General features: G+C 35.0%; 1 protein-coding gene across 1 annotated transcript in view; it reads right to left on the bottom strand.

Annotated features, from left to right (window-relative positions):
- The window catches only part of LOC149807003 (uncharacterized), a 42287-nt gene that overhangs the window by 7579 nt on the left and 23733 nt on the right, over window positions 1–10975 (bottom strand). The window contains exons 6-7 of the mRNA XM_089950114.1: window positions 8946–9038; window positions 4742–4834 (exon numbers count right to left, since the gene is read on the bottom strand). Of these exons, the coding sequence (XP_089806240.1) occupies window positions 4742–4834; window positions 8946–9038 (186 nt within the window). The remainder of the gene's footprint in view (window positions 1–4741; window positions 4835–8945; window positions 9039–10975) is intronic.

Here is a 10975-nt window from a genome sequence, read left to right as displayed (position 1 = left end):
GTAGCCAAGTACTGACTTTTTAATGTAGCCAAGTACTGACTTATTAATGTAGCCAAGTACTGAATTCTTAATGTGGCCAAGTACTGACTTGTTAATGTAGCCAAGTACTGACTTTTTAATGTAGCCAAGTACTGACTTTTTAATGTAGCCAAGTACTGATTTGTTAATGTAGCCAAGTACTGACTTGTTAATGTAGCCAAGTACTGACTTGTTAATGTAACCAAGTACTGACTTGTTAATGTAGCCAAGTACTGACTTTTTAATGTAGCCAAGTACTGACTTATTAATGTAGCCAAGTACTGACTTATTAATGTAGCCAAGTACTGAATTCTTAATGTAGCCAAGTACTGACTTTTTAATGTAGCCAAGTACTGACTTATTAATGTAGCCAAGTACTGACTCGTTAATGTAACCAAGTACTGACTTGTTAATGTAGCCAAGTACTGACTTGTTAATGTAGCCAAGTACTGAATTCTTAATGTGGTCAAGTACTGACTTTTTAATGTAACCAAGTACTGACTTGTTAATGTAGCCAAGTACTGACTTTTTAATGTAGCCAAGTACTGACTTATTAATGTAGCCAAGTACTGACTTATTAATGTAGCCAAGTACTGACTTATTAGTGTAGCCATGTACCGACTTGTTAATGTAGCCAAGTACTGACTTGTTAATGTAGCCAAGTACTGACTTTTTAATGTAGCCAAGTACTGACTTTTTAATGTAGCCAAGTACTGACTTATTAATGTAGCCAAGTACTGACTTATTAATGTAACCAAGTACTGACTTATTAATGTAGCCAAGTACTGACTTATTAATGTAGCCAAGTACTGACTTGTTAATGTAACCAAGTACTGACTTGTTAATGTAGCCAAGTACTGACTTATTAATGTAACCAAGTACTGACTTGTTAATGTAGCCAAGTACTGACTTTTTAATGTAGCCAAGTACTGACTTATTAATGTAGCCAAGTACTGAATTCTTAATGTGGTCAAGTACTGACTTTTTAATGTAACCAAGTACTGACTTGTTAATGTAGCCAAGTACTGACTTTTTAATGTAGCCAAGTACTGACTTATTAATGTAGCCAAGTACTGACTTTTTAATGTAGCCAAGTACTGATTTGTTAATGTAGCCAAGTACTGACTTGTTAATGTAGCCAAGTACTGACTTGTTAATGTAACCAAGTACTGACTTGTTAATGTAGCCAAGTACTGACTTTTTAATGTAGCCAAGTACTGACTTATTAATGTAGCCAAGTACTGACTTATTAATGTAGCCAAGTACTGAATTCTTAATGTAGCCAAGTACTGACTTTTTAATGTAGCCAAGTACTGACTTATTAATGTAGCCAAGTACTGACTCGTTAATGTAACCAAGTACTGACTTGTTAATGTAGCCAAGTACTGACTTGTTAATGTAGCCAAGTACTGAATTCTTAATGTGGTCAAGTACTGACTTTTTAATGTAACCAAGTACTGACTTGTTAATGTAGCCAAGTACTGACTTTTTAATGTAGCCAAGTACTGACTTATTAATGTAGCCAAGTACTGACTTATTAATGTAGCCAAGTACTGACTTATTAGTGTAGCCATGTACCGACTTGTTAATGTAGCCAAGTACTGACTTGTTAATGTAGCCAAGTACTGACTTTTTAATGTAGCCAAGTACTGACTTTTTAATGTAGCCAAGTACTGACTTATTAATGTAGCCAAGTACTGAATTATTAATGTAACCAAGTACTGACTTATTAATGTAGCCAAGTACTGACTTATTAATGTAGCCAAGTACTGACTTGTTAATGTAACCAAGTACTGACTTGTTAATGTAGCCAAGTACTGACTTATTAATGTAACCAAGTACTGACTTGTTAATGTAGCCAAGTACTGACTTTTTAATGTAGCCAAGTACTGACTTATTAATGTAGCCAAGTACTGAATTCTTAATGTGGTCAAGTACTGACTTTTTAATGTAACCAAGTACTGACTTGTTAATGTAGCCAAGTACTGACTTTTTAATGTAGCCAAGTACTGACTTATTAATGTAGCCAAGTACTGACTTATTAATGTAGCCAAGTACTGACTTATTAGTGTAGCCAAGTACTGACTTGTTAATGTAGCCAAGTACTGACTTGTTAATGTAGCCAAGTACTGACTTGTTAATGTAGCCAAGTACTGACTTATTAATGTAGCCAAGTACTGACTTGTTAATGTAGCCAAGTACTGACTTGTTAATGTAGCCAAGTACTGACTTTTTAATGTAGCCAAGTACTGACTTATTAATGTAGCCAAGTACTGACTTATTAATGTAACCAAGTACTGACTTGTTAATGTAACCAAGTACTGACTTGTTAATGTAGCCAAGTACTGACTTATTAATGTAACCAAGTACTGACTTGTTAATGTAGCCAAGTACTGACTTATTAATGTAACCAAGTACTGACTTGTTAATGTAGCCAAGTACTGACTTTTTAATGTAGCCAAGTACTGACTTATTAATGTAGCCAAGTACTGACTTGTTAATGTAACCAAGTACTGACTTGTTAATGTAGCCAAGTACTGACTTATTAATGTAACCAAGTACTGACTTGTTAATGTAGCCAAGTACTGACTTTTTAATGTAGCCAAGTACTGACTTATTAATGTAGCCAAGTACTGACTTATTAATGTAGCCAAGTACTGAATTCTTAATGTAGCCAAGTACTGACTTTTTAATGTAGCCAAGTACTGACTTATTAATGTAGCCAAGTACTGACTTGTTAATGTAACCAAGTACTGACTTGTTAATGTAGCCAAGTACTGACTTATTAATGTAGCCAAGTACTGACTTATTAATGTAGCCAAGTACTGAATTCTTAATGTGGTCAAGTACTGACTTTTTAATGTAACCAAGTACTGAATTCTTAATGTAGCCAAGTACTGACTTTTTAATGTAGCCAAGTACTGACTTATTAATGTAGCCAAGTACTGACTTGTTAATGTAACCAAGTACTGACTTGTTAATGTAGCCAAGTACTGACTTATTAATGTAACCAAGTACTGACTTTTTAATGTAGCCAAGTACTGACTTATTAATGTAGCCAAGTACTGACTTATTAATGTAGCCAAGTACTGAATTCTTAATGTGGTCAAGTACTGACTTTTTAATGTAACCAAGTACTGACTTTTTAATGTAGCCAAGTACTGACTTGTTAATGTAGCCAAGTACTGACTTATTAATGTAGCCAAGTACTGACTTATTAATGTAACCAAGTATTGACTTATTAATGTAGCCAAGTACTGACTTATTAATGTAGCCAAGTACTGACTTGTTATGTAGCCAAGTGTACTGACTTGTTAACCGATTTGGCCCCGATCCCGTCTGTAGGCGTGATGAGGATGTACCCTACTTCAAAGCCCTGCAGCATCAAGGCCATTTAAGATACACCAACGTGGGTGGTATTAAAATAAAGCAGACAGATATAGCTCTAAAATGATATGAAATAATCTGGAAGTTCTAGTCGCACTACAAAATACACATAAAAAAAGCTCATTTTTTGGACCCGTTTTTTTTTTCACCCAAAATTCGCTTGAGATTGGAATGCGCAAGCAAAATAACCAATGGAAATTGATGTTTCTAATACAACTAGGCATTATTCTCATAAAACGACAAAAACCTCTGGGGCTAAATGAGTTAATGGGTGAATTTTCGTGACATCACTAAATCAGAATATTACTTATTTATTTCATCACTTGTGAATCAGTATTGCACATAAGTTACAAAATGAGCCATTCTTTGACAATTTCTAAGAAATTTCCATAAACTTGATTAATGTAGCCAAGTACTGACTTGTTAATGTAGCCATGTACTGACTTATTTAAATAGAACACCTGTTACCTATTCGACTCCATATACATAGGCCTGCCTGTTAACTGTTAACAGCAATTTTAAAAATTTTACATTTTAGGTACACATCTATTATGTGTGGAAAAATTTAAGAGTAAAGTCCCATCATTATAGCTCTGTAATTATTTTTCACAGAAGAATTTTTTATGTCCTTTAAAATCTTGAGAGAACTCATTCACCATCAAGTCAGTAAAGCCATGTGAGCAATCGTAGCTGCCATTTCTCATACTCTAAATTTACAAGTTTTTTGTCTGCGTCTACATCACTAAGTCAACTGAATTTGATAATTTATAAAAACTAATTGCTGCCTACATCAATATCAGAGCCTTTACCTACGTTACTGAAGCTTTCATGGTTGTGATTCTAATCGTGAGAACTTTGTAAGTACTGAACTAAATCCACGACCTCCATTTTCGAGATTGGAGAATACGACCCAGTTACTTTAAATAGCAGATTTTTACCAGAGCATAAACAGTGACCACATGATCTGAAGTAATGGTCATTCGCAGAAATGAATGTAGTATCTAATAGGGGTTTTTCTCCGAAGGTGGTGCTACGAAAACCCACTTAAAATGGCTGATGTTTACAGCAGGCGTCAAAAGGCGCTTCCTTGTGAATGGAGTAGAGGCGTTCAAAGGCGCTTCCATGCGAATGGAGTAGAGGCGTCCAAAGGCACTTCCATGCGAATGGAGTAGAGGCATCTAAAGGAGCTTCCATGATGTAAAGGGTTAATGTAGCCAAGTACTGACCTGTTAATGCAGCCTAGTACAAACTTAATAATGTAGCCTAGTACGAACTTATTAATGTAGTACTGGATTATTAATCTTGGCAAAAATAGTTGATCCAATGACTTACTAACCTTGGTGTTTCTAATCTGACCCATAAATCATTGAATGGTTTATTACTTCTGTACTTCTTCTTTTTCACTTTATGTGTTTGTTCCAACCATGCTCTGAAATAGACAAGATCTGCATAAGGCCTCATAAGAAAAAAGGAAGTAAAGGTACCAAAAAAGTCTGTCACAGAGCCATACAGAAGCTGAGAAAAATATATGATTGGGTTTGGTGTTGTAGGGCACAGCAACACAAGTAGATTACTTGGTGTCAAGGCAACAGGAGTAACATGCCTTGCCCAGTGACATGCTGCAGTAGCCAACTCAGGATGAGCCTCTGGTAGTCTTCAAGTCTAGCATGTTACCCACTGAACCACTGTGGCTCCATGCAAAATGTTCAAACTAGTGAAAACTATTAGCTAATCATAATTGTTTAAGATACACTGCTTCTTGAGCAATGAACAGAAAGCTTCTTGACTGACATGGACTCTTGAACAAGGGACAAAAAGGCTTCTTGACTGACACAGATCCCTGAGCAATGGACAAAAAGTTTCTTGACAAACAGATCCTTGAGCAATGGACAAAAAGCTTCTTGAATTATACACTACTTGATGAAAACATGAAGGAAACATTGTTATTTAGAGCCTCTTTTAGCACAGATATTGCAACATGGATCAAAAGTATACACTATTACATTTAACAAATTCAGACTCAAGAACTTCAAAAAACAAGAAGCTGATTATCACTCCCCAAGATTATTTATGTCTAACAGCCAAATGAATGGTAAGTTTGCCAAGAAATATATCTCATTTGGATGCATTCTGATTTTTTTTCCAGCGGCATTTGTTTCATTTTATGAAAATAATTATTTCAATGTGCCTCCATTTTCTTATCTTCATCTATATTTGTTGGCAAATCATTCATAATTTGTCCAATGCTGAAAGGCTTTATGCCACAATTCTTTCCATCCAATCAGGTTAAATTCTGTCCAATCTGGTTAAATTCTCTTCAGTAGTTGAGATACACTTGTTTCAATAGCTTTCTAGTTTAAATAACAGTGACCAGATCGGATAGTGGATTGGCATCTTTGGTACAAAATTTAAATGTCTTCTGACTTTCTGTGAAAAATCTGGAGAAATTCTATTCAACAATTATTAAAAAAGAAGACCTTAAAATCTACTTTCGTAATGACAGTCATTTTTTATTTCAGATTAACATCATCTATATAAAATTGAAAAATTAAGTGGTTATTGTGGAAAAAAAATTAAACTGGTTTTATAGTAGTAATGGTGGACATCTTAAGAAGTTAACTGGCATCATTTGTTTAAACTTAAATGTCTCATGTAAATTTTGTTTCTAGTTTTAGTAAAGGTGGCCATATATGATAGTGGATTTGAATCATCTGTACAAAATTCAATAACCTACAAGGAACAAAAGTAAGATCACTAATGGAATTTAAATTAGATATCTCTGATATATTGTTAATTCACTTTATCCATCTGAATATGTGGAAAGGTGTATAACATTCCTGACATCACTATAAGAGCACTCTAAATTTTAAATGAACTTTTTATTCCTTTAAAAGTTTTTTTTTTCATGTATAACACAGCCAAGTAGAGCTACAATCTATAAAATGAAAACATTTTATTATTGGATTTTTCGAAACGTTTGGTAGTACTCACTTGCACTCTTTGGTAAATCTTATATTAAAGTTGGGAAAACCCCACTTGCAAAAAGAGGTCCAAGGGGGCCTGATATCACTCATCTGGCATAAATATGCTTCAGAAGGCAAATGTGGCAATAAGGTGATTACCTTGGACTGAAATATATCAAAGTCAGGATAATTTCAAGCTATCAGGAAGAAATCGATGGTAATTGACATATTTCATTTGGTTTGAGATTGAAATGCACCTTTTTTAAAGTCATTCAAATACAACATTTCTGTACATTAATTCCAACAGCTATTCTTGATGGGAAGTAAGTGTCATCTGTAGGTTATGCACAGAATCCACACCCTTGCTCATGGAACCAACCCAAACATAATATCTATATCCTAAGAAACATTCCTGCCAAGTTTGATCAAAATTGGCTCAGCTGTTCTGGAAAGGATGTTGGAAACCAATTTTTGATATTGTTGACATGGAATCCACACCATTTCTAGGGGGAACCACCCTAATTAAAATGCTTAAAAAGCATGCCCTACCAAACATTGCGACTAAGTATGATCATAATTGGTGCAGGTGTTTAGGTAGGAATAACTGGCAATCTAGCCTGATAGCAGATACAAACTTACATAAAATAATGTGCAGGAAGAACTTATTTAAAACATGTGAAGCATCTGTTTTATGTGTCCTGACTGAGTCAAAAATTGGGTCAATTAATACAGAATAGATTATGTTAACCATGAGGGGTATTTCAAATGATCTGAACATCAGTACACCATAAAACAAATTTCTTCATTAGAAAACACTAAGTACATCCCTCAAATACTCCACATGCACCTCTACACGCCTTCTCAGTCTGATTGTTCAATTATTAAATGCCAAAATTTTCACTTTTTGATATGTTGTTCATTAACTGGAAAATAACACTTCCAACTGCATGGTGGTTTTCAAATTTCCCACTACAAAGTCAATCTTTGTTGATGATTCAGTCAAATTCACTCGGATCTTAGTCAGAGCTATATGGAGACTGTTGCAAAGTTTGGATCCTGTACTTCTTCAGAACGTCTGTCACAATGGTGGATTTATGCACTGGTATGTTGTCATGAAGCAGATGGATACCTCAGGTACCAGTTCAAAGACAAGTGGTTCATTAGTGTTCCACAACTTTTGGCAACACTTTGGAGGCAGCATGGGTACCTGACCTAGTGGGCCTTTTGCATCAAAACTAATACATAAAATTCTCTTCACAGTCTAACTATATCAAGTAATTTGTGGTCTCTGCTCATTTTCTCCAATCCAAACTTTATATTATTTTTCCTAAATAAAGTTGGGTTAAATAATGAAAATCAAGGTTTCATCCATTGTGAAAATCTCATTCAAAAGTCTCTGGTCACACTTTTCATATCTGGTGAGTAACTTTTCAGCAGTTTGCCTCCAAGTCTGTTTCTGATAAGACATCGACATGTGCAGGACCCATCAAACAAATCTTTCTGAGTTTCAATTGATTCTTCAATATATTAATAACAGGAGGAGAATTAATGTCATTTATCATAGAAATATCTGCCACTGTATACTGATCATATTCATTAATTGCCATGGTCCTGTGCATCAGAGTTGTCAAAGATTTTGCTATAGATTACTCAAAATCGGTTTTAGTGTCTACTCAGACAATATGGTTATGTGATAAAAGATAAAGCTTGGGTCATTGGTTCTTCCTAGGGTCTTCCTCCACAAAATATACAGGCCACAATATATAGCCCATCATGTACTGAAAAATGGTGTTAAACACCACAAAACCAAACCAATCAGAATTTGCAGTCTTCACAGCAACCACTTTCTACTGACCAATAACAGAAAAGTCCTAAAGAATGCAAATCACCGACCATGGATTTCTGGCCATCTTTACAATGATGAAACTGCAAAATTGGTGGACCAAACAAATAATTACATCTGTAAACAACGTATCCAAGTTGGCCTTGATATCAGCAGAAAGTACCTACAGAATGCCTGAATTTTACAGTATGCTCTTTGCTAAATAAAATATGGATCTCCTCGAACATTTTTGTGTCACTGTTATTTTCTTATGTCACACACACAGCATGCTGCACATACAGCTGTAGATCTTCCAAAAGAATGCTGTTCTTTTTTAACCCAACCAATCAGCATTAAATTTACTGACAGGTTCAAAGAACCAAAGAGTTCTTCAAATGATCAAGCTTTACAATTAAACAAAAAAGTATCAACAAAAATATTTTATCAAGGGAGAATAACTTCTCAAAAACACATACAAAAGCCTAACACACACTGCAGGACTGAAAAGGTAATTGCTTATCTGGGTACTGGAAACAAGACAAAAATTCTACACAGCAAGAAGAATTACCTGTAACAGAATTTTCTAGAAGATATGTTGGGAAAACTTAATTCTACAGAATTTTATCATAAGTCTCATTCCAGGCAGCAAGCTTTTGAATTTGTCGAGACCTGTGACTTTATTAATTTCCTTTTTCAAATTTAATTTTAATCTATATCTGTTCATGTTGTTTGATTTCTAAACAATTTCAGACTACCTTGATTCTGCATCCATCTGGAACCAGAAATCTCCAAACTCCTCTTGTAGTCTATTTTTCCTCCTGTTCTTATATCTCTTTTGAAGCTTCACTCTGGAAAAACAAAGATATACCAATACCTGGCATAAGCCTATGTTATAAGCCAACAAAATTAACAAGTCAGGCCTCAATCTCATCAACATGTCTGAAATCCAGGCCTTATAATCTGACTGGTCAATTTTAAGTGAAGCTTAAATTTCAGCCAATCAGACTGCTGGACCCTAACTTAAATTCAAGTAAAGCCATGATTTCTGATGGTGAAATTCAGGCCAGATCACTTGATTCTAGACTTAAATTTAAGTTTGGACTGAAGTTCTGTTGATGATATTCAGGTCAGAATACATATCAATTAAAAAACTTATGCTCTTTATAAAACTGGAAAAACTGTATGAACTCATCAAATATCAAGTCTTGCACCTACCAAGAACCAGACAACCAATCAAAATCTCTACATTGTGAGAAATTAGAAGTCAGTCATAATTAATATCTGGGATGTATAGAGTATTTGAAATCGCCACCTGCCTTATGGTCCACAGCGAGCAAGTTCTGGGATGGCACAGTAACATTTTAAAGAATTTTACTATTTGTTTCAACAGTTGCTGGTCCAAAGACCAGCAGCTTCTTAAAGTGAACATCAAACACTCATGTGTGACTTATACTGTATCCATTATACAGGTATTACAAAAATTAATGGAACTCACAACTTTCTTCATACAAATTTCCAAACAATACATGAAATATTAAGAGTAGCAACATGTAAAACCTCATAGTTAGACCACATCTTGAGTGTGCCTCTTTGATAGGCACCCATATACATTTAAATATAAACAAGAGTCCCTCTAAAAGACTGACGATCTACTGTTGGAAAAGAATTTCCAGGAATTAAAGATAAGACCATTTCTCTTTTCAACTGATGAGTGTTGAAACCATCTCTGATACTGTTGAGCCACAAGATTTTCAAAATGGCCACTATGGCAACCTTATTGGAATTAAGATCAGCACACTTTTCACTTAGTGTATGCCAAACAGAAATTAGATGTCTTTTGGTGAAAACTATATGTTGATATGATCACACATTCAGGATAACGCTTAACAATTTTTTCAAGAAGTTCATTTTGGCAGCCAAATTTGAGGTCACAATGGCACAATTTTTGTTCAGGACCAACTACACATCCTATGTAGTCTTCTGATAAAAAACCCCACGTTGATATGGCTTTAAATTTATAAGTAGCAATAATAAAAAAATTTCAAGATGGCTGCCATGGTGACCATACTTGATGTTAGATCAGCAAACTTTTTAATTTAGTACCAACTGTGAAATCATACAGTCTCCTCGTGAAAATCCAATGCTGATACAACTATCCATCTATGAGGAATAATGTTAAGATTTTCATGGTGGCCATATTGAATATCAGATTAGCAGAAGCTTAATTTAAGACCAACTTGAGTCCATATGAAGTCTTCAAGTGACAGCCCCATACTTATTACTTTCTGTTCAGAAGGACTATCATAAGCATGATTTTCAAGATGGATGCCGATGGAGGCTATTTTGCATATCAGATTGGCACCATTTTCATAAGGGCCAACTAGACAGCATAAAAAGTTTTGTATCGAAAACTCCATGTTGATATGACCATACAGTCTGAAGGAATAGTGATATCAAGATTGCTGTGGTGGCCTTATTGAATGTCTGAGCAGCAAACACATATGACAGTCAAAGACCATGCAAACACATATGACAATCAACCAGGATGGCCATGCAGACACATATGACAATCAACCAGTATGACAATGCCAGCACATACATTGATCATCCAAGATGACCATGCAAACATGTACAGTGATCATCCAAGATGACCATGCAAACATGTACAATGATCATCCAAGATGACCATGCAGACATGTATAATGATCATCCAAGATGACCATGCAGACACGTACAATGATCATCCAAGATGACCATGCGGACATGTACAATGATCATCCAAGAT

Source organism: Sinohyriopsis cumingii, chromosome 1, assembly GCF_028554795.1.
Source record: "Sinohyriopsis cumingii isolate HCF-2022 chromosome 1, ASM2855479v2, whole genome shotgun sequence".
Taxonomy (NCBI): Eukaryota; Metazoa; Mollusca; class Bivalvia; order Unionida; family Unionidae; genus Sinohyriopsis; species Sinohyriopsis cumingii.
This window is presented reverse-complemented; position numbering and strand designations above follow the sequence as displayed.